The sequence below is a fragment of the Lepus europaeus genome, chromosome 7, assembly GCF_033115175.1.
Source record: "Lepus europaeus isolate LE1 chromosome 7, mLepTim1.pri, whole genome shotgun sequence".
NCBI classification, from domain to species: Eukaryota; Metazoa; Chordata; class Mammalia; order Lagomorpha; family Leporidae; genus Lepus; species Lepus europaeus.
Window position 1 is genome coordinate 75,041,121 of NC_084833.1, and position 23,188 is coordinate 75,064,308.

General features: G+C 37.8%; 1 protein-coding gene across 10 annotated transcripts in view; it reads right to left on the bottom strand.

Moving 5' to 3' along the window:
* Positions 1 to 982: 982 nt before the first annotated feature.
* PICALM (phosphatidylinositol binding clathrin assembly protein) overlaps positions 983 to 23,188 on the bottom strand; it is a 122,497-nt gene continuing 100,291 nt past the window's right edge. For all 10 annotated transcript variants that reach the window (XM_062196827.1, XM_062196828.1, XM_062196825.1 and 7 more), the window contains 2 exons: positions 21,574 to 21,678; positions 983 to 2,348 (listed from right to left, as the gene is read on the bottom strand). In XM_062196827.1, coding sequence (XP_062052811.1) covers positions 2,334 to 2,348; positions 21,574 to 21,678 — 120 coding nt within the window. In that variant the 3' untranslated portion in view covers positions 983 to 2,333. The remainder of the gene's footprint in view (positions 2,349 to 21,573; positions 21,679 to 23,188) is intronic.

Consider the following 23,188-nt stretch of genomic DNA (forward strand, 5'->3'; position numbering starts at 1 on the left):
ATTACCACATGTTTGCATTCTTTCTTGTCAGAGATGTCAGAGCATCAGAGCAGGAGGAGGCACTTGTGCTTCACCAAAGACTACCTGTGAATTAAGCTTGGCCATCATCCTGGACTGCAGAGGGACTGGATCCCCAATTCAGTTTTATCCATGTGAATTGAGAGCAGGTCATTCAAAGAGAACAATGGATCATGAAACCAAAGACCTGATTCCTCCACCTTTTAGCTTATCAACCTGGACAAGTTCCTTTTCAGGTGCCTGCTTGCTACCTGTGAAACATGTAGTTTGTGGTAGCACCTATCCAGCATTGCCCAAAAGTTGTTTGAACAAAATGTAATATGGTTATGAAGCACTTCACGATACACAGTAACAAAGTAAGTAGTAAGAAGAAGCCAGAGAATGTAATACCCACATGCACAGAAGAGACAAATGAAAATCTGAGATGTTAAGGAATCTGATAAAAGTACAATTTCTCATTTTATATGAAAATTATTTAATAGCAAACCTTAAAAACTGACAAAATTAATAACCCATATTGACTAAAGATTATTTTTTCAACCATGTAAATATCATGGAGACATTTATCAATGTAAGGCTGTTAATCCCTCTCGCATATATACTCTGAATTCTATGGGCTATTTAATAAGCAACATGACCTAGTCAAAAGTTTCTTTGGCAAACATAATCAAGGTACCAATGTGTCAAATTCAAAAGCATTTTCTCCCTTAAACTTACCTGACTGAAGGCATCTGATCAAAGGCAAAGAAGAACAATTTCAGTAAATTATTCTGGCTTATCATTAAGAATCTAAAAGTTAATAAAAAGTACAAAGATAATTCTTTTTGGAAATTTCACAAGGCAAAAATGAATTTTACAGTTTATTAAATCGGCAAATATAATCACCTAAGTATACTTTATTAGCAAAAAATGATACTGATAATAAAAAGGAAAAGGAAAAAAGAAACTGCACCTAAAACCAGAATACCATAACGAAAGTTTTGTGGAAGCTGCATTTTATTTGAAAATCCACCCATTTTGCTAACATACATTTTAATATTGTAAACAAAAATAGAATCTGCAGAGACAATGCAACAAGTATGCTTAAACTCATGTACAGAATTGCTTTCCTACAACGAACTGTCCTTCTTAAGGCCCCTCTCAACCCAAACGTTAAGATGTATTTACACAAAGCACCGATCAACAGTGCAGTTTAATTCTTCGCTAACTAAACTCTTGGCTAGACATTAACTTTAAAGATACTATTTCCCCTTATTTAAAAGGTACATGATCATAACATGGCACGAGCCAAATAAAAGCTTCAAGGATTTTGACCCCCTTCCCTCCCCCCATAACACCTCCTAGAGTTTTACTGAAAAGAAGGAAAGTCTTGAAGTGAAAGCAATTCCTCACATTCATTTTGGAAAGGCCCTAATGTCAATGGAAAATAATGACATGCCAAGCACAAAGCAGTAAAGATCCTTCCCAATGCACTAATGCTGAATTTAAAATGTAGTGCTTCTCCTAGTCAGTGAACTGTTCCCTTGCAAAATCCTAGGCACAGAATTGACTATAAGGATTAATGCATTTATAATGCTTTCCTAAATCCCATAGAGACTGAGAATTCTTAAGAGATCCAGACCTATGGATACCTTAAAATATTTAGTGCTCCGTATGTCAGCTGAAAAGCATTCTGAATCAGATTCATTCTTGTGGATAAAAATCAAACATACTGTGTACATCCATACTCATTTTCGTAAGGAGGTTTGATATAATATTAATGTTACGTAAAATTGATAATCATAAATAAATACAAATACTTAAGGAATGTCTACTGCAAACTGAATATAAATTTTTTAAAAAAAGAAAAATTAATTTCAGTTACTATTTCTGTAAGGACTGGAGAAAAAAGAAGATAATGCAAAATTAAGAATTATGATTTTGATCCCCCACAAAGAGTCCTGCTGAATTATAATAAAGGACATAGCTCTTCTCTCCAGGCAGCTTTTCCAAATACAAATTTCACGCTTTCCAAATAAGGGCTTTTCTTGGTAGGTTACTGATTATGGGTATTAATAGGAGTTGAAAGAACTGAAGAGTTAGTCACCAAAAAGACAGATCTTAGTCTTAAATCATGGCAATTCTTGGCTTTATAAACTGTATTGATACGTTTTCCTATAAACTAGTCCCAATTTCCTTCATGGGCCTTCACTGGGTTACTGTAGCATTCTAATGGAAGAAGAGTTTAAGAGACAGCAGTTTGGATTTTGCTGGAAGTAAGGATTTGCTGCTTGAGCACTTGTCTTTCTGGAATAATTCCATTTTCTTCCATCTAGTTACATAAATTGTATCTGGAAAAAAACAAGTATGTAAGTTAATTCATTGCATTGTAAGATGTCCCCTTACAAATAATATTTCATGTCCTTTACCACAACTGGCCCAAGAGTTCACAGTATGTTTATCACAAACCCTGATTATAAAACGAAATGAATTAACAGTTTACCATGTGCCAAAACTCAGTATTTCAAGTGCAGTCATAAGGACTTTCAAATATGTTTTGTGATTACTAAAAACTGAGGGGTAGAATGTGGGAGAGGGGAAGAAAGAAGACCAATAAGCTATTTTTCCATGACCCATTCAGAAAAACATCTCTATAAGCACAAATTGTCCTATAAAAATAATATTAAATAATATTTAATTCTCAATTGGTAAAGCAAAAATTATTACTTCCAAATGATATAAAATCAGAGACAATAAGAGTAATGTTATGCTGAGTAAATCATTCCTCTACTAGTATAAATCAAAATTTGAAGGATCTAGAAACAGATACTTTTCAACAGGGAGTCACTGTTGAAAGATACCTCAATCTTGAAACCACTCACTCAAAGACATTACTGAAGTAGATGTACTAATAACTTACTAAGTAAGAAGAGTACAAACTCCCTAAGATCTAGGAGGGGTATCTAAACTGGGGGCTAGGGCACCAAGAAGAACAAATTATGCTGTCCTCTAGCAAACAGAGGCAGTGTGGATCCTAGACAGAATTCTTCTAATTGAAAGGGCTAAAGTAGTCACCTGCCCTAAATTAAAAACAAAACAAACAAAATAAAACAAAAACTATTTTTAAATGAAAAGCATACATTAAAAAATCAAAAATCAAAAACTTTTGAAATGAATTTTTCACAACTAATCCTGGGCCACTTTATTAAACTAAAGGAAAGATGTTTCTGATGAAGCTCTAATGCATGGGTAAAGTTGTGGTGTTTTCTACAAATCCTTTTAAGAGTTACTTAAAACACCCTGGTTTTTAGGGTGGTATTTGATTTCATCCATCTGCTGTAAGCAGTGGATGCTTCTGTGTGTAAGACAACCCTTTGATTTCACACTTTCTCATTATATTAAAGATACCTTCCGAAAGTTGTTTCTCCTTATGTCCTATCTGGACCTATTTTTATTCTTTGCTAAAGAATAAAGGAGGACAAGAGGGAACCTAGACTCCTTTAAAGAATCAGAAGAGTGAATTCAGTGCTTCATGTTTGGTAAATCTTAAAAAGTAGTTAAGTCCCATCTCCCCCAACAAGCAGCAATACCTAAAGTGATTTATAAGAAATCCTCCAAAGAGAGCTCTGCAAAGGGGTCCTTTCCTGAAGCTCTGTGAGGACTGTGACTGGAGGGGCTGGATGCTGCCGACAGCTGGGGGAAAGAAGACAGAGAGAGGGAAAGAAAAAAAGATCTCAGAATGACAGAACATGAAAGCAGAAAATGTAATGAAAGAAGAAGTGGTTTTTGTTTTCTCATCTTTAATAAATATAAAGGCAGCCTGTGCAGAAAATGGAATTATCTAAACAGAAGTATAAGTCACACGCCAAATTAAAGGGTATCAAAATGGCATGTGTTTTTCTGTGCTTCTAAAACTCCAAAGGTATAAAGTCTTTATCCAAAAGGTCAATATAAGCTGACTCACGGTTAAGACCTTGAGAGAGAGTGTGTGTGTGTGTGTGCACTAAAATGGGCATACAGAGGAAGTGATGCACAATTAGATGATTTTTTTAAAATTGGGGGACAATAGCTTCCTGTGTGCAGGCTATCAGTCCAAAGCCATGTGAATTCTGAATTCAATATAGACCAAATGCATCCAGCTACAACATTCTTTCATTTTTCATAAGATCTGCCCTCCGATCTCACACATTTTTTTCAAAAAGAGCTGTCCTCTGCTTACTTATCTGAACACACTGCAGCAGATGTATAACTATGGGAGGTGAGAAGGACCTCACAGGTTGCCTAGTCTAATTGTTCCCCTGAATAATAAGAACACTGAAGATTTTTGATTCTGTTTCCTGTTTCAATATATTTGACTGACTCTTAGAATCTGCCCTTATCATTTATTTAATTTGAATACAGTATAGGGCAAGTAGAACACTGAACTCCATAAATACCTTTAGCATTCTCTAAATGAAAGATGATTCCCAAAGAACCAGGATGTTTGTACATGTTATCTCCTTCTCTAAGCCAATGTAAACATTTTTAAACACAACATGAACAAACTTTTAATTCTCCTTCCCATCTATATAAGTTTGCAGAGCATGTAAGCACAGGGATATTAAGAAATGAGCTGTCCTTTTATGGATGATTATTTGAGTATTACATTAAAGTTGCCTACATGGAAACAGTTTCACTTTATACTTCCACCATTCAAATCCTATAAAGAACCTCAAGCCTCAAAATCTATCTTCGCTGTTCCAAAATGATCTCATTTATTTCTACCTTTCTATTTTTTTTTTAAAGCACTACAGAGAATGAGTTAGCCAATGAGTTTCAGCAATATTGTATCACCACTACATTGAATTTATTGTTCTAGATGCCAAGATCAATTTACAGATTTAGAAATCACCATACTGGTCATTTCCTAATCCAAATGTTATTCTCAGAAATAAATGTTCAAAGGCAATGGTAAGATTGACAGAACCAAGCAGGCTTCTATGGATCAAAGGACAGGGCAGCACATATGAGCCTGAAATTTCAGGTACCAACCATGCAGATATAGATTAAGGTGAAACTTTATTGTACAGGTCTCTTCCCCCTTCAGGCTAACCATGGATAACCATTCATAGCAGATAACTGATCATTATTTACCAACCTGGAGAGAAATGGTCACATTTATCTGCAAGATTAACTGGGTTTCTCTCTAAAGCAGTTTCTCTTTTGCTTGAAGTTAAGGCAGCAACAAATCCTACTTACAACAGATAGAATTATCCAAAACCATAATTCTACTATGAGACTACCACACTAAAATATCTCCTCAAATCATGATTTTCATGAGAGCAACAGTGTGAAGACCTGACAGTCACAAGTGAAAATGTCTCTGCAAGCATAGACAAAGGGGACTCTTGAATTTTTCTCATTATGTGAGCATGCTGCTAGAGAGAAGTCCTACATGCTGACAAACACAGACGAAGAGGATCAACCTTCCTTGAAGAAAATGTGCACTTTTTAAACCGAAAGTGCTACTTGGTTACTAGTTTCTTAAGTTGGTAAATTATATACACTCCTGAATATGTTGTGTATCTGTAAATATGTACCCAAATTAAAACATGATAGATACCACCAATGAGAAAACAAGACTTAATACCCCGTAACAAGTTTCTTATCATCAAGATCAGTCTCCAGCAGATGAAATAGCTGAGCAAGCTACATGCCTCCAAGGACTGGGACCTTTAATCGCATACTGATGAGTAAATTGTCAGCTCAAAGAGTAGATAAGAAAAGGAATTCTTAAAAGAAATTAGGCTGTAGCCGAATTACTGCTCAAGGAAAGTAGGAATAACCAAAGAGTAAGAAGGGGCAATGGGTTCCTCATGGGTAAGAAGCAGCAGGATTTTTAAAGCCTGAAAAAGTCACCTAAAAATCCAAGAGTTGACTCTCTTTACTCATCCTTCTTGTGAGTAAATTAGGAAACCGATGTAGGCAGATTAAAGGACCAGAGGATAACGGATTTAAAAATCCAACTATCAACTTCATCACAAAAAAATGTACTTTACAAGCCAGCATAAAACAAATCATGATTGATTATTTGAGACAAATCCTATTAAACATGTAAACACCAGAAATCTGTAACAAATAAAAGTAAAACAACTGCCTTAACCTATTCATTTCAAATGAAATACTGTCCCCACATTCCCACTGAGCTAAAAAATCAGTTATCAGTTTATTCAAATCAAAATGATCTACATCACAACTAAGGATGTCTTTCAAACTAACTGGTTAGTTTCACTATTCAGTATAGGCATACTTTGTCTTTTTTACTCATTTACAGGAAAATGAAATATTGAGAAGAGCAGAATATAAAAAAAATTACAAGTAATTAATAATTAGTTGAAAGCCCTCTCCCTCTCCAGTCAACCTAAAAAAAATTGGAAAAAAATTTTAATGGTATCCCAAAATGTTCATCTTCCAAGTAAAACTGTTCTGGAGTGTTTTTGGTTATAGCGAGTGTTTAATATAATAAAGACAGAGTATAAAAATCACAAATTAATAAAAGATAAACATACCTACAGTCAATTCTAATGACAGATTAAAACATAACACAAAAAAATGGACACTTCTGCATTATACATTTTAATACCAAAGAAACAACATTTCAAGTTAGAACAAGAAAACAGCAGTCTCAGGACGTAAAGCTAGTACAATTCAAGAATAAAGGATAGGATATTTGAGGAAAATTATCTAACGTATCAACAGATGCACTTTAAATTCTTAGAGAAATCACTTTACTACAGCTTCATATTTGAATTTTTCAGTTACCCAAAAACATGGGTAGCAAATAGCAATGCTTGATTTTGTCTTCATTGAAGAAGCGAAGCCCAAGGTTCTAAGAGAAAAATGCATATACTTCCTTTATCTGGAATGACAAAGTTCGTTTCGCAGAAAGATAGAACCAAATCTAATCCTCTCTCATAAAATCAGATATAGAATACATAACCCCAAAATATGTATCTCTCTTTAGGGCTGTCTTAAGGATTTTATAAAAATAAGCACTGAGCAAGCTTCCTAGAGTGTATTAGTATTAGTTCAACCTTCCCAAGCACCTACCATCAAATATTCATCTAACCCTGCAGGACGTCTAGCTCAAATGTCACTGAAGGGCCCTGGTAGTATAGTGGTGAGCTTAGCTACCTTTCCAATGTCACTGAACCCGTGTTGCTATTGCTCTGATGCTATGCTCTCAGCACTTTGTGTCTCTTGAAGGACTTTCATGCTATCATCAAGCAGTCACTTATGCTTCCTCAGTACAGTCACCTTTAGGATTCTCAGGTACAGGAAATACAGCAACTATATTACAAGCATTCTAAAACATGTTAAATTAAAACGCTTTTTGGTTATAAAACAAGTTTCTTATAAAAATGGTCTCCAAAGTAGGGTGTAAGAAAAAATTATTAGAACTTTTAATTTAAAACGTAATTATTTAAAAATCTCAAAATCTCTATGTTTTACATGATTAAAAATGTACTAAGACATTGCTATAGGAATAAAATCAATAAATATACATGAACTGAGGGTACATGCTTGCTGCGGTTTGATGGTCCCCTCCAGAGTTCACAATGAATTTCAGTTACCACCCTATTGGTAGTGGGGTAGGACTTTTTAAGAGGTGTTTGTTTGTTTATTTTTTAAGATTTTATTTATTTGAAAGAGTTACAGAGAGAGGTAGAGACAGAGAAAGAGGTCTTCCATCCGGTAGTTCACTCCCCAGATGGTCATCAACAGCCAGAGATGAGCTGATCCAAAGCTAAGTCAGAAGCTTCTTCTGGGTCTCCCAGTGGGTGCAGAGGACCAAGGACTTGGGCCATTCTCTGCTGCTTTCCCAGGCACATTAGTAGGGGGCTGAATCAGAAGTGGAGCAGCTGAGACTCAAACTGGCACCCATATGGGATCTGATGCTGCAGGCCAGGGCTTTAACCCACTGCACCACAGTGCTGGCCCCAAGCGGTGTTTAGATCAGGAAGGCTCCACCCTCATCCAGACTAACACTGTCACTGCAGGAGTGGGTTAAACCCTCTTGCTCACGTTCTTGTTCTTTTTGTCCTTCTGCTGTGTGATGCCTTCTCCATGTTAATACACAGCAAGAACGCTCTCACCAGATGCTGGCACCTGGATATCAGAATCCTCAGCCTCTAAAACTGTCAGCCAACAAATCTCTGTTCATTATAAATAACCCAGCCTGTGGTATTGTTAAAGCAGCACAAAAGGACTACCACATACTTTCTTGCTACTGCTGTGTAATCAAAATATTCAGAGACCACAGTACTATGCTATAGGATACCACAGCTATAAAATTGACTCAGAGAACAGGAAGTTGTTTTAGGTAATGGTTGCGGAAGTGAGGAACCATTTGCAGGCCACACAAATTTTCTTTCTTTTTTTTTTTTTTTAAAGATTTTATTTATTTGAAAGAGTTACACAGAAAAAGGAGAGGCAGAGAGAGAGAGAGAGAGAGAGAGAGAGAGAGAGAGAGAGAGGCAGGGAGGCAGGGAAGGATAGATCTTCCATCTGCTGATTCATTCCCTAATTGGCCGCAACAGCTGGTACTGCACGGATCTGAAGCCAGCAGCCAGGAGCTTCTTCCTGGTCTCCCACACAACTGCAGGGGCCCAAGGACTTGGGCCATCTTCTACTGCTTTCCCAGGCCATAGCAGAGAACAGGATCAGAAGTGGAGCAGCCGGGACTCAAAGAGGTGCCCATATAGGATGCTGGCACTGCAGGTGTGGGTTTTACCCATTATGCCATAGCGCTGGCCTCCAAAATTTTTAACTTAAAAATTAGTCTCCTAATGAATTTCAAGTCCTGCCTGTGCTTGCCTTGGCAGGGCCACATCAAATGACTCCAAAGGCCTTATACAGCCGTGGGCCAGACCTTCCCCACCCAACATGGCCAGGTCACTAGTGGTACATCTGAATCTAGTTATATAGGAATACATATTACATTCCATTTATTTTATATTAAAGGTAATACTATTCCTAAGCTGTCGAGATAAGGCTAAAAAAGAGGATTTCCCTACTATACAGATGTAGAGAATCTATCCTTGAGTCTATTGCCACTTATTAACTGCTTCTTAGCTTTGTGTGTGACTAACAGTAACATCACAAAATTAAGCAAATATTAACTCTGTGCCCTTCAAAACACTATATACCTTGCTTTAGGAGAAACTACTTGTGACCTGAGGGCATTCCTCTTTGAAGGTCTGTTTTCTTTAGATGTCTCTAAAACTGAAGACTACTGCTAGAGTTCAAAATAACCTAAAAATGTTAAGATAGAATGCTTTGTTATTCAAAAATGGCACCTTCAATGTTATCTCATTTGAAATACGACAATCCCTAAATTGACAGCATTAAAGAGAACCAAACTGGACAAAGGAAAATAGATTGTAAGAGTTCCCAAACTCATGGAATGAAATATTAACTGACTTGGGCTAAAAATTAACATGTTCCATATATAAAAAATCCTGTTACTATTTAATTTGGTGTACAGGAACCACAAATACTGGCTTGACATACGTGAATATAGTTTGTTGCTTACAAATTTAGATCTTAAGCTGTGATTCCCTCAAAAATCAAAGAAAATGAAAACCTAAGGATTATGTTGATTGGTACTATAACAAGACAAAACAAAAATGAAATGCAACTACAAAGCGCCATTTATTTGCTACAAGGCTACTTCAAAAGGCTCGTGGAAAAAGGTAATTAAGGGGCCGGCCCCGTGGCACAGCAGGTTAATCCTCCACCTGTGGCGCTGGCATCCCATTTGGGCGATGGTTCTAGTCCCGGCTGCTCCTCTTCTGATCTAGCTCTCTGCTATGGCCTGGGAAAGCAGCAGACGATGGCCCAAGTACTTGGGCCCGCATGGGAGACCAGGAAGAAGCTCCTGGCTCCTGGCTTCAGATCAGCACAGCTCTGGCAGTTGCGGCCAATTGGGGAGTGAACCAGCAGATGGAAGACCGACCTCTCTGTCTCCACCTCTCTCTGTAACTCTGTCTTTTAAATAAATAAAATAAATCTTAAAAAAAAAAAAAAAAAAAGAAAGAAAATGCCATTTGCCAGAGGAAGAGGCTGAAGAGTTTCAGTTGTAGACCATATAATGACTGGGAATATCAAAAGCTAGAAGTGAGGGAGGATCCTCCTTTAAAGCATTTCAAGAGCGCGTGGCCCTGCCAACACCTTGATTTTGGACTTCCAGTCTTCAGAACTAGAAGAAAATAAATTTCTGTTGTTTTCACCATCAAGTTGTGATACTTTGCTATGGTAAAACTAGGAAACTGATAGGGTACCTAATGTACATATGTTGTTTTAAACTCTCTAAAATTTGCTATTCCAATTATTTTCAACTCAGCTAGAATTTATGGCAATATTTAATTTTCATGATGAAGTTAATGTGAGAATAGAGAAATTACTTTTTAAAGTGGACTTTTCTAGTAAATGTTAGAGTCAATATATTTCTGTGCATTATATAAACACAGTCCTGAACATTATCACTGATATTATCATGAAGAGAGTGAAGAATTTCAGTCACTCAAGATTTTAAGAGTACTTCTGGCTTTATTAATAAACTCAAGAAATCAGATTTCTACCTTTTAGAAAGAAAGTTCTTTACAAAAATCTAATAAGCAAAGCCTGACTCTACAGGAGATATTATTAACAAGAGAGGTCCCAGATGGGGATGCACTCTTAGCATTTCTATTAGGACTGACTCAGATGTGCACTGGAAACTACAGGACCAGTCCTGATGCTACTAAATCTCAATTTTCAAAGTAAATTCCCTCATGGTATTCTGTAGTAGGCAAGGATGAATAAAGTGTAACACTGCTGACAAGGCAAAAGGCCTTCTGCACAGAAATCCAGCTGGACAAATCAGCTGACAAAAGCAGCATTGCCAAAACCCACAATTAATACACCAAAAAAGTTTTAAAAAACCAAAACCAAACAAACAAACAAACAAAACCACAACCCAAACACTAAGCCTAAAAGCAAAGAGCCATTAGTTCTTAACATACAAGAAAGTCATTAAAAAGACCATTTTTTGCAAGACTTGAATTATTCTAATATCTAAAGCCAACAGTGTCTCTATTTAGAAGAGTAAAAAGCACTCACAACAAGCCATTGTTTCCTTTCAGACATTTAACTGATGTCAGACTTATTTAACATTGGCCTCTGCAAACAAAAAGAGCAGCTGCTGTTTTGCATCTTTAGCCATATTCTTCCATAAACAGGAGGAAAACATGTCTAATACCAATCAAGAAATCAACAAAATGTTTAATACATTTATGTTTAAAATCAAATGTCTCAATATGCTGTACTTTCATATTGCCTTTGGGAAACAGTTTGACAAGGAATCAGTGTGAGTTTCTTGCATAAGGAAATGATAGGAAGATAGCAAGCACAACCACCCTCCTTGAAGAGCTTCAACAATATCTAAATTGTCATATAAACATGCTTCAGAGTATTATTAAGCTTTACAATGACTCTCTGTAACTTCATGCTTAGTAACACATTGCAAATGTCAAACAAGCTTTCAAACTACTGACCAGCAATGGACATTCCAATTTGTATAAAAGCACCATTAAAATTTATAATAAAACACCAGTAAAAGGCATGAGTCACCATTCTCACCAAGTCAAGAAAAAGACACATTAGCAACAAGTAGTAAGCAAACAGTAAGGCTATAAGGAAGCATACAAGAGAGAAAAAGTTAAAAACCATAAAGACCTAGTATTTTCCACGCAAACAGCTAGAAAGATGAACTAATGTAGAAAAAAAAAATCAGCCACAATGTGAGGCATGAAACAGAACAAAATACCCATTCTTAAATAACAGTTGAATTAAAATCTCTCTAAAAATACAGAACGAGTAAATCAGAAAGATGGGGAGAGAGCAGAGTATGTGCAAATAAGACATTTCAAAGCTACAAGGTACCTATAATGAAGACAACTGCCTAAAACAAGAACAGTTTGAGCTGAAAGGTATTAGACGCTTTCCAGAAAGTACTAAACCAGTACTAAAGAGTAACCTATATTTAATGCTATAACTAGTACTCCAACAGTATTTTTTCACTTTGTGTTGCTATGTGGGGGCAAACTGTTGAAATCTTTACTTAATATATACTAAACTGATCTTCTGTATATAAAGAGAATTGAAAATGAATCTTGATGTGAATGAAAGGGCAGAGGGAGTGGGAAAGGGGAGGGTGGCGGGTGGGAGGGAAGTTATGGGGGGGGGAAGCCATTGTAATCCATAAGCTGTACTTTGGAAATTTATATTCATTAAATAAAAGTTAAAAAAAAAAAAAAGAGTAACCTAGATACAATGTAGAACACACAGCACAGTTTGGAAACTATCACTAAATGGCAGGGTTGCGATTCTCTCAAAAATATTAACAGTAATCAGGAAAGAGACCAGGACTACAAGTTGTGCCCTAGATGTATAATTGCTGCCCTGCCTCCAAAACACAACAAAGAGCAAAAAAGGATTTTTGATAATAGCTGTAGAGCTAGAATTTGATTATAAGATTAGATTTTGGTGGGATTTCATTTATTCATTTAAATTACTATTTACTTTACAATGTACAAAGAGGTGGTATCTGCCCTCAAGAGATCCTGAATTAAATGATAAAAATTAGAATAAAAGAATAAAAGACATTTCATTAAGAAAAATTATTTTGGTTACTGCTAGCACTGAATGGACAAAATCAACTCAAGGGATAACCTAAGAACCACTAAGTATAAAAGCATGTAAAAATCCCACTCACTTCAAAGATAAACAGTTTCATTTTTAAATTATTAACAAATAATCATGAAGAACCAGTGTTGTGAGGCAGTGGGTAAAGCTGCTGTTTATGACACTGGCATCCCATGTGTTGCCAGTTCATGTTCTGGCTGCTCCACTTCTGATCCAGTTCCCTGCTTATGGCCTAGGAAAAGCAGTGGAAGATGGCCCAAGTATTTGGGCCCCTGCCACTCATGTGGGAGACTTGGATGAAGTTTCTGGCTCCTGGCTTCCACCTGGACCAGACCTGACCATTGCAGCCATCTGAGGAGTGAACCAGTGGATGCAAGATATCACTCTGTCTCTCTCTTCCTCTCATTTTCAAAATGCATCAATCTTTAAAAAAAAAAAAAAAAATCATGAAATGAAAGGCACCTTCATTCCTTGGGCAAATATCTAATATTTTAACACATAGTAACTATTAGCTAACAAATCAAATCCAATTTGGAACATTGCTGTAAATTATTACAATGATTATAACTGCATGAAATCAAAGACTAAAAAGAATACATTCATATGATAAAAGGTAAGTTTTCAAAGACATTCATTCATTTGACAAATATCCCCAAACTACTGAAACCTGTTGAAGTGAAATGGACACTATAAGAAACAATGACCTGATCAGCTCTTGTCCTGACTCTAGATGTACAATGTAATACTTTATCCTTTTTAGTATTTGTTGTTGTTGTTCTAGTACTAGTGGTTGAACTCTGTAATTAACACACAATTATTCTTAGGTGTTTAAATTTTAACTGAAAGGTGATCCCTGTTAAATTTCAGAGTGGAAAAAGAGAGGGAGGAGATGTACAATTTGGGACATGCTCAATCAGACTTGCCCCAAATGATGGAGTTAGAAATATGCCAGGGGATTCCAATACAATCCCATCAGGGTGGCATGTACCAATGCCATCTCACTAGTCCAAGTGATCAATTTCAGTTCACATTCGATGGCTCTGATAGGTCTAAGAATCAAAGGGATCACACAAACAAGACAAGTGTCTGCTAATACTAACTGACAGAATCAAAAAGGGAGAGAAAGATCCAACATGGGAAGTGGGATACACAGCAGACTCATAGAATGGCAGATGTCCTAAACAACACTCTGGCCTCAGAATCAGCCCTTAAGGCATTCGGATCTGGCTGAAGAGCCCATGAGAGTATTGTAGGCATGGAAAGCCAAGATACCATGGAAAAGAAAAAAAGAAGACCTAAATGAAAGATCTCTGTGAGTGAGATCCCAGTGGGAAGAACGGGGCCATCAAAGAAGGAGGTACCTTTCTCTGAAGGGAGGAGAGAACTTCCACTTTGACTATGACCCTATCGGAATAAGATCAAAGTCAGCGAACTCTAAAGGCTTCCATAGCCCTGGCAACTCATGACTAGAGCCTAGGGAGATTACTGACGCCATGAACAGGAGTATCAAATTGTTAAGTCAGCAACAGGAGTCGCTGTGTACTTACATCCCATGTGAGATCTGTCCTTAATGTGTTGTCTAATGTGCAGTGATGCTATAACTAGTACTGAAACAGTATTTTTACACTTTGTGTTTCTGCGTGGGTACAAACTGATGAGATCTTTACTAATTATATACTGAATCGATCTTCTGTATATAAAGATAATTGGAAATGAAAAAAAAAAAAAAACCCTTGGTGTTAAATTGGAAATGGCATAGAAAATTAATTTTTTAAAAAAAAATATTATGTAGGATCTCTGTCTTTAATGTGCTGTTCTAGCTTATTTAATGCTATAACTAGTACTCCAACAGTATTTTTTTTCTCTTTGTGTTGCTATATGGGGGCAAACTGTTGAAATCGTTACCTAATATATACTAAACTGATCTTCTGTATATAAAGAGAATTGAAAATGAATCATGATGTGATTGGAAGGGGAGAGGGAGCGGGAAAGGGGAGGGTTGTGGGTGGGAGGGAAGTTTTGGGAGGGGGAAGCCATTGTAACCCATAAGCTGTACTTTGGAAATTTATATTCACTAAATAAAAGTTTAATTAAAAAAAAAAATCCCCAAACTATTATGTGTTAGACACTGTTCTAGGAACCAGGAACACAGGAAAACAGGTACACCTTTATTAAGTTTATAATCTAGTAAAGCAATCTTTACTAGGTTGGATGGATGGATGGATATCAAATAGTCATAAGGTCTATAAAGAAAAACAGACCAAGATAAAAGAATTGCAGATCTCTTAAGAACCGGAAAGGGATGAAAGATGGCATAAGAATGAATAAACAGTAAATTCACTTTACAGCAAATCAAAGATATTTGGAAAAGACAAGTAACAGCAGAATACTGGAGACTTAATGAATATTATAAAAGCATAAGAATTGCAGCCAGCTCTCTGTCTCTCTCTCTCACTGTCTATAACTCTGTCAAATTAAAAAAAAAAAAAAAAAAAAGGAAAGAAAAGAAAAGAAAAAAAGAATTGCAGCCAGCTGTGGCATAGCAGGTAAAGCCACTGCCTGCAGTGCCGGCGCCCTGTATGGGCACTGGTTCTAATCTGGATGTTCCACTTCCGATCCAGCTCCCTGCTAATGTGCCTGGGAAAGCAGCAGAGGATGGCCTAAGTTCTTGGGCCCCTGTACCCATGTGCAAGATCTGGAAGACGCTCCTGGCTTCAGATTGGCTCAGCTTCAGCCATTGAGGCCATTTGAGAAGTGAACCAGTGGATGGAAGACCTCTCTCTTTTTCTCCTTCTCTCTGCCTCTTTGTAACTCTACCTTCCAAATAAATAAATAAACTTTAAAAAAAAGCATAGGAATTGAACAACCAGAAAATTATTAATTATAAAGACAGAAATTTCCAAAAGGAAAGTTAAAAGGATGCCTTCAATGTTCACCTATATTTGCACTCATCTCCTTAGATTACCTGCCTTTTCAAGATTATTCCAGGGGCTGGTGCTGTGGCATAGCAGGTAAAGCCTCTGCCTGCGGTGCAGGCATTCCATAATGGGATGCTCCACTTCCGATTCAGCTCCCTGCTAATATGCCTAGGAAGGCAGCAGAAGATGGCCTAAATGCTTGGGCCCCTGCACCCACCTGAAAGGCCCAAAAGAAGCCCAGGCTCCTGCGATTGGCCCAGCTCTGGCCATTGCGGCTATCTGGGGAGTGCACAAGCAGACAGAAGCACCTCTTTCTCTGCTTCTGCCTCTCTAACTCTGCCTTTCAAATAAATTAAAAAAAAAAAATTACTCCAGTATCTACAAAAGGAGTTAAATCAGAAAGACAAAGAACACTGGAAACTGTTGTAAATAAACATGAATGAAAAAGTTCTAATCTAGGTGAAGGCTACAGAATACAAGGAGAAGGGAGGATCTAATAATAGCAGAGGAACAATTACCTGGATTTTGTAACAGGAGAAAACATCCAGGGATAAAAAGTAATATTAAAAGATTTAAGATTGTAACTTTCAAATAATTCAAGGAACCAAGTGAGGAGACAAAGGGTTCTTACTGAGCCTCTTTATTAACACTTGATTTTCTCTTCTGATTCATGATTTTTTTTTTTTTTTTTTTGACAGGCAGAGTGGACAGTGAGAGAGAGAGACAGAGAGAAAGGTCTTCCTTTGCCGTTAGTTCACCCTCCAATGGCAGCCGCGGCCAGTGCGCTGCAGCCAGAGCACCACACTGATCTGAAGGCAGGAGCCAGGTGCTGCTCCTGGTCTCCCATGGGGTGCAGAGCCCAAGCACTTGGGCCATCCTCCACTGCACCCCCGGGCCACAGCAGAGAGCTGGCCTGGAAGAGGGGCAACTGGGATAGAATCCGGCACCCCAACTGGAACTAGAACCTGGTGTGCTGGCGCCGCTAGGCAGAGGATTAGCCTGTTGAGCCATGGCGCCGGCCCCCTCATGCTCTTTTTCAATCTGTATTTCTAATCAAGTACTCCAAAACTAAACTCTCAACAAGAAACTTACCCTAATTAAATTACCCTAATGTTCTCATTCACATCTGTTCTGACATAAATAAAGAAAAGGCATTTCTATCAGTGTGTTTTAAAGGACATGGAAATTCTGGTACTCTTTTTGTCATTTCAGTGAAAACATTATATGGGTTTTGGAACACAACTGGATATAAAATCTGGCTTAAAAGCAGATGCTGGGGCTGGTGTTGTGGTGCAGCAAGCTAAGCTCTGCCTGCAGAGCCAGCATCCCATATGGGTACCGGTTGGTATCCCTGCTGCTCCTCTTCTGATCCAGCTTTCTGCTTATGGCCTGGGAAGGCAGAGAAGGATGTCCCAAGTGCTTGGGAGGAAGCTCCTGGCTCCTGGCTTCAGATCGGCTCAGCTGTTGAGTCCATTTAGGGAGTGAACCAGTGGATGGAAGACCTTTGTCTCTCCCTCTCTCTGTAACTCTACCTCTCAAATAAATAAATAAAAAAAAAAAAAAGTAAATAAAATGCAGATACTGCAGGCCAGAAATTTATATAAAGGTTTTTTTAATTAAGATTTTCTTAACTATATTTTTCAGAAAATCAAAACTCATACACAATGTTTAAATTCTGTATAAAGTATTACACAGAATTGTACAGGATATTCTTGACAACTATAGTAATTCTATAGTGAATGCGTAAATGTGGGTCATAAATCAGTAAGAAAACTCTTAAGAATTTGCAGAGAGGTTCATTGCTAACAAAAACAACACTACTATAAGTGACCATATGGGCTCTGTCCCAGGAGCAGGAGGTAACACGGTACAAATGAGCACTGGATGAAGAATCACAGGCACCTGGAAGTGAGCTGCATTTCACTGCCTGCTTATTAGCTGAAGAACTTTTCCAAGTCTCAGTCTTCTTCACCTATCAAACATGATGGTAATAGCAGACCTATCTACTTTAACAGATATTTTGAGAATTAGGTAACACAATGCATGGAAATTGTGCTTGGAAACTGCTCAAGGTAGCAATATATTCTGACAGGAGCTTACTAAAGAAGATGCAGCCAGAGTATATGTTTTAACTGTTCATCAGGGAAATGGCATCTGTAGCCAGTGGTTTCTTGTCAGTCTACAGATTTGCACCATAACTTTCTTGTTATTGTTGTTAAGTATTTATTTGAATATATTTAGGTTCTTACCATCTAGTTCCCTATAGCAGAAAACCAAGTTAATTTTTAAAATTGATGATACATATTTGAAGCTGAAAGTGTGGCTAATTAGGCTGGTGCCGTGGCTCACTTGGTTAATCCTCTGCATGCGGTGCCAGCATCCCATATTGGCACCAGGTTCTAGTCCCGGTTGCTCCTCTTCCAGTCCAGCTCTCTGCTGTAGCATCCTCAGTGGAGGATGGCTCAAGTGCTTGGGCCCCTGCACCTGCATAGGAGACCAGGAGGAAGCACTTGGCTCCTGGCTTTGGATCGGTGCAGTGCCGGCTGTGGTGGCCATTTGGGGAGTGAACCAACGGAAGGAAGACCTTTCTCTATGTCTCTCTCTCTGACTATAACTCTACCTGTCAAAAAAAAAAGTGTAGCTAAAAAATAAAAATAAAACAAAACACAGAAGGAAGTGTATTACCTGTATGGGTGTACTTCAAAGTTTATGGAAAAATAACTGCTCAAATAACTGGAGTTGATGTGATGCAGCAGGTAAAGCCACTGTCTAAGATGCTGGCATCTCATATGGGCACCACTTAGTGTTCCAGCTCTCTGCTAATGGCCTGGGGAAAGCACCAGCAGATGACCCCAGTGTTTGAGCACTTGCCACCCATGAGGGAGACCTGGAAAAAGTTCCCGGCCCCTGGCTTCAGTGTGGCCCAGTGCTGGCCATGTGGACATCTGGGGAGTGAACTAGCAGAGGGAAGATCACTCTCTCTGTCTCTCCAACTTTTTTTTTTTCTTTAAAGATTTATTTGAAAGGCAAAGTTAGAGAGAGAGAGAGAAACAAAACTGAAAGAGAGTGAGAGAGAAAAGAGAGAGTCAGTCAGTCAGTCAGTCTCCCACTTGCTGGCTCACTCCCCAAATGGCTGTAATGGCCAGAACTGGAGGAGGCTGAAACCAGGAACCAGAAGCCTCTGCCAGGTCTCCCACATGGGTGTAGGAGTCCAAGCACCTGGGCCATCCTCGGCCATCCTCTCAGGTACACCAGCGGGAGCTGGATCAGAAGCAGAGCAGTGAGGACTCAAAGCAACACCCATATGGGACATGGACACTGCAGGTGTTGACTTAACCCCTTATGCCACAATACCAACCCCACTCTTTCAAATAAATAAATCTTTAAAAAAAAAAAAAAGGCAAACTTATTTTGGTACAAAAAAATTGAAACCCACGCATAGTTTTTTCATCATATCCATTTAAAAAAAATTTTAAGACTCTTCATATAATTTCAAGTAAACATCAAATAGAAGGAAATCATCTGCATGTTTCTCAAATGATTGTCAAAAATCTAGTATGATTCTTTATAAAATTATGCAAGTAATCAGAACTATTGCTGATAAAAGCTGAGTAAAAGTACTCATAATAAAGCTGAGAGTAAAAGTACTAAGCACTCATAATCCATTTTTATAAAAACAAATGCATAAAAAGTAACAGACTTATTAAAATTAATGACTGCCAATTTCCAACTATCTTCACTGTAAGTACTCAACTGAGCAAGGAACAGAAAAAAAAAACTCACTTTAACATTGACAGGTCGGGGGGAGGCATGTGTGCTATGTGATCAACATGGATTTTACTTTTTAATTAGAACTAAATAAATTCACTAGCCATTCCCAGTCAACAGACTTTATCAATTTATTAAATGACCTCAGTACTCAAAAGACTGAAAAATTAAAGGATGTCCTATGATTTACTAGTCTACAAATTATGCAGAGACTAGATTTAAACTGAATAAAGATAACTAGTTCTGGCAAAGTTACATTTGCAAGCCTTTGCAAATGTAAAGCATATGTATTCAAGTGAAAAAGGATCCATTGTTAGTGGGAGTCTAAACTGGTAAAGCCACTGTGGAGGACAATGGGGATATCTCAGAAAGCTGAATATAGACCTACCATATGACCCAGCCATACCACTCCTGGGAATTTATCCAAAGGAAATTAAATCAGCATATGAAAAAGGGATCTGTACCCACCCTGTTCATTTCAGCTCAATATACAATAGTTAAGATATGGAATCAACCCAGATGTCCATCAATTGAAGACTGGATAAAGAAATTATGGTATGTATACACTATGTAATACTACACAGCAGTTTAAAAAAAAAAAAAAGAAGTTCTATCATTTGCAACAAAATGGATGCAACTGGAAACCATTTTACAATAAGCCAGTCAGATAAATACGATATGCTCTCTCTGATCTGTGGTAACTAATAAGAGTACCTAGGGGCTGGCGCTGTGGCATAGCAGGTAAAGCCGTCACCTGCAGTGCTGGCATACTGTATGGGTGCTGGTTTCAGCCCTGGCTGCTCCACTTCTGATCCAGCTCTCTGCTGTGGCCTGGAAAGCAGCAGAAGATGGCCCAAACCCTTTGGTCCCTGCACCTGTGTGGGAGACCTGGAGGAAGCTCCTGGCTTCGGATTGGTGCAGTTCTGGCAGTTGGGGCCAACTGGGGAGTGAACCCAGCAGATAAAAGACCTATTTTTCTCTCTGCCTCTCCTTCTCTCTATGTGTGACTCTGAATTTCAAATAAATAAATAAATCTGGAAAAAAAAAAAAACCCACCAAAAAAAAAACCAAAAAGAAGAGTACCTAAAAGGTAATCTATAGGAGTGAGACTGACACCTTGAGATGCAATGATTTTGAACAGCTCTTAACTTCACTGTCGAGGAACAATGTTTTTCTTGTTTGTTTCTGTTCTCTTTTTTTCTTCATATTCTCTACTTAGTGCAGAGTTAATCTTATGAGCTTAAAATTACCTGAAAACTGACCTTTGTAAAAAATAAGAAAGGGAGATGGAGGAGGAAGAAGGGTGGAACTATGAATGGGAGGGAAGTGGGTAGGGGAGAATCACCATGTTCCCAAATTTGTATATATTAAATGCATGAAGTATTGTATTGTATTCCTGAAATAAAATTAAAAAAAAAATTTTTAATGAAAATAACAAGTACATTGTCAGATATTTATTACTCAAGTGTCTTCAAATAAGCAATAAACATATACAGTAACCAATCAGTTAACATGGGAACCCATTTAACTAAAGGAGGAGTACTTTAACGATTGCATATAATTAACTATAAACTGCTAAATGGTATAACCAGAGCCACAGACACAGGGTTTCAATCTATAGTATGCCACCAGAGAAGCAGATAAAATAACAAAGACATTTCCTATCTCTTCTCCTAACCCAAACTGGCAAAAACTTAAATAAAGTAAAGCCCCCCCCCCCCCCCAAACAACTGGTTCCTCAATTGCCACTAGTAATGGAATAAAAAAACAAAGAGTGAATATGTAGCATGAATTTTCAGGAACTAGAAGAACAAGCCTAGAACCATCTGAAGAGGAAAGTTTCTCATATAAAGTTATAAGGTCAATATGGCATTTTAAACACTCCCCCGCCCCCCAACTTTCTGGTTTGTTTTTGAATATAATGTCAGAGTGATACAATGAAAATGTGAAACTTGATAATTTTCATATTTAGTGTTTGTAATCTACTTGCCATTTCTCTCCACCTAATCAATATCCCTCTAAGTTCCTATAAAAGATATGAAGTAACACATATGATGAAGAAAAATGTTAATAACTTGCATTTCAAGTTATATACAATGATTATTTTAATATTACATTCCTTCAAAATCAAGCACATTACAGTATCACATATAGTGTCTAGTACCTGTGCTCCTGATACAGGGCCAAAGGGGTTTGGTGGTCTCATGACAGGCTGACTGTATATTAAGGTTGGTTGTGTCATGACAGGCACACTTCCCATTTGAGGAGGCTAAAAAACAGAAGAATATAAAGTTAAAGGACATGATTCACATTTACCTTGTTATGACTAAATAAACAAGAATGATAACAAGGATGACAGATACTACTGCTTTTGTTTTGACTTAGAGAAAAATTCCTTTGAAAGCACACAAAACTAACAGCTATAAATGTTTAAGAGCATTTTGTTGGTATAAAAAATATTTAGCATACTCATTTTTAAAAGGCAGTAAGAAAAGTTTCTCTACTTAATAATTTGCAAAATTTAAACGTTTTTATATAGTACAATAGATAAAATTATTTAGACCAACAAACTTTCAACAACTATTTCTTAATCACCTATAAAATTAACAAAATAAATGAAATTACTTAATGTGAAAATAACTCATCCATAGACTACTATGGTATTTTGGTTAAAAAGCAAAACTCTAGAGGCTGGCATTATGGTACAGCAAGTTTAACTGCCACCTGTGATGCTAGCATCCCATATGAGCACCGACTCAAATCCCAGTTGCTCCACTTCTGATCCAGCTCCCTGCTAATAGACCTAGGAAGGCAGTGAAAGATGGCTCAAGTCCTTGGGCCCCTGCCACCCACATGGGAGACTGGGGTGGAGTTCCTGATTCTTGGCTTCAGTTTGGCCCAACTCTGGCTGTTGTGGCATTTGAGGAATAAACCGACGGATGGACTACCTTGATGGATCGATCGTTTTTGCTCTCTCACTTGCGCTCTCTCTCCCCAACAATGCCTTTCAAATAAATAAATCTTTTTAAAAAGAAAAATAAAAAGCAGCACTCTAGAATTTTTTTGTAAAAAAGATTTATCTTATTTATCTGAAAGGCCGTTACAGAGGCAGAGACAGGAAGAAAAAGAGAAAGGTCTTCCATCTGCTCTGGTTCACACTCCCCAAATGGCTGCAACAGCTAGGGCTGAGCCAGGCCAAGCCAAAGCCAGGAACCAGGAGCTTCTTAAGGATCTCCCATGTGGTTTCAGGGACCCAAGGACTCAGGCCATCTTCCACTGCTTTTCCAGGTATTTGAGCAAGGAGCTGGATCAGAAGTGGGGAAGGCAGGATTCAAACCAGTACCCATATGGGATCTTGGCGTTGCAGGCGGTGGCTTTACCTGCTATGCCACAACACCAGCACCTAGAATCTTATCTTTCAATAACTTCTGGCTAGCCATTCAAGTAGATTACAGCAAGCATAGTGAGCTTCACTTTTAAGCCTATGACATAAATATTTAGGCAAACTCCTTTTTTATGCAATGACATCATTCTAAAACCTGTGGAACCTTTCTACATGTATAAAAGAAGCCACTTCCATATCATGTATGAAGTAGCACAATAGCCACAGTAGCAATACCAAGGGACAACATACTGGCTTCTACCAGCAACCATTCCTCAAATATGTTCCAATGAGTTGAAGCCATTATCTCCATTTCTAATCTAAGTGGTCTGTATATTGAGAGGGCTGGAAGAATAAGGGAGATATATAACAGGATTGTGGGGAACCTAAATGTTTA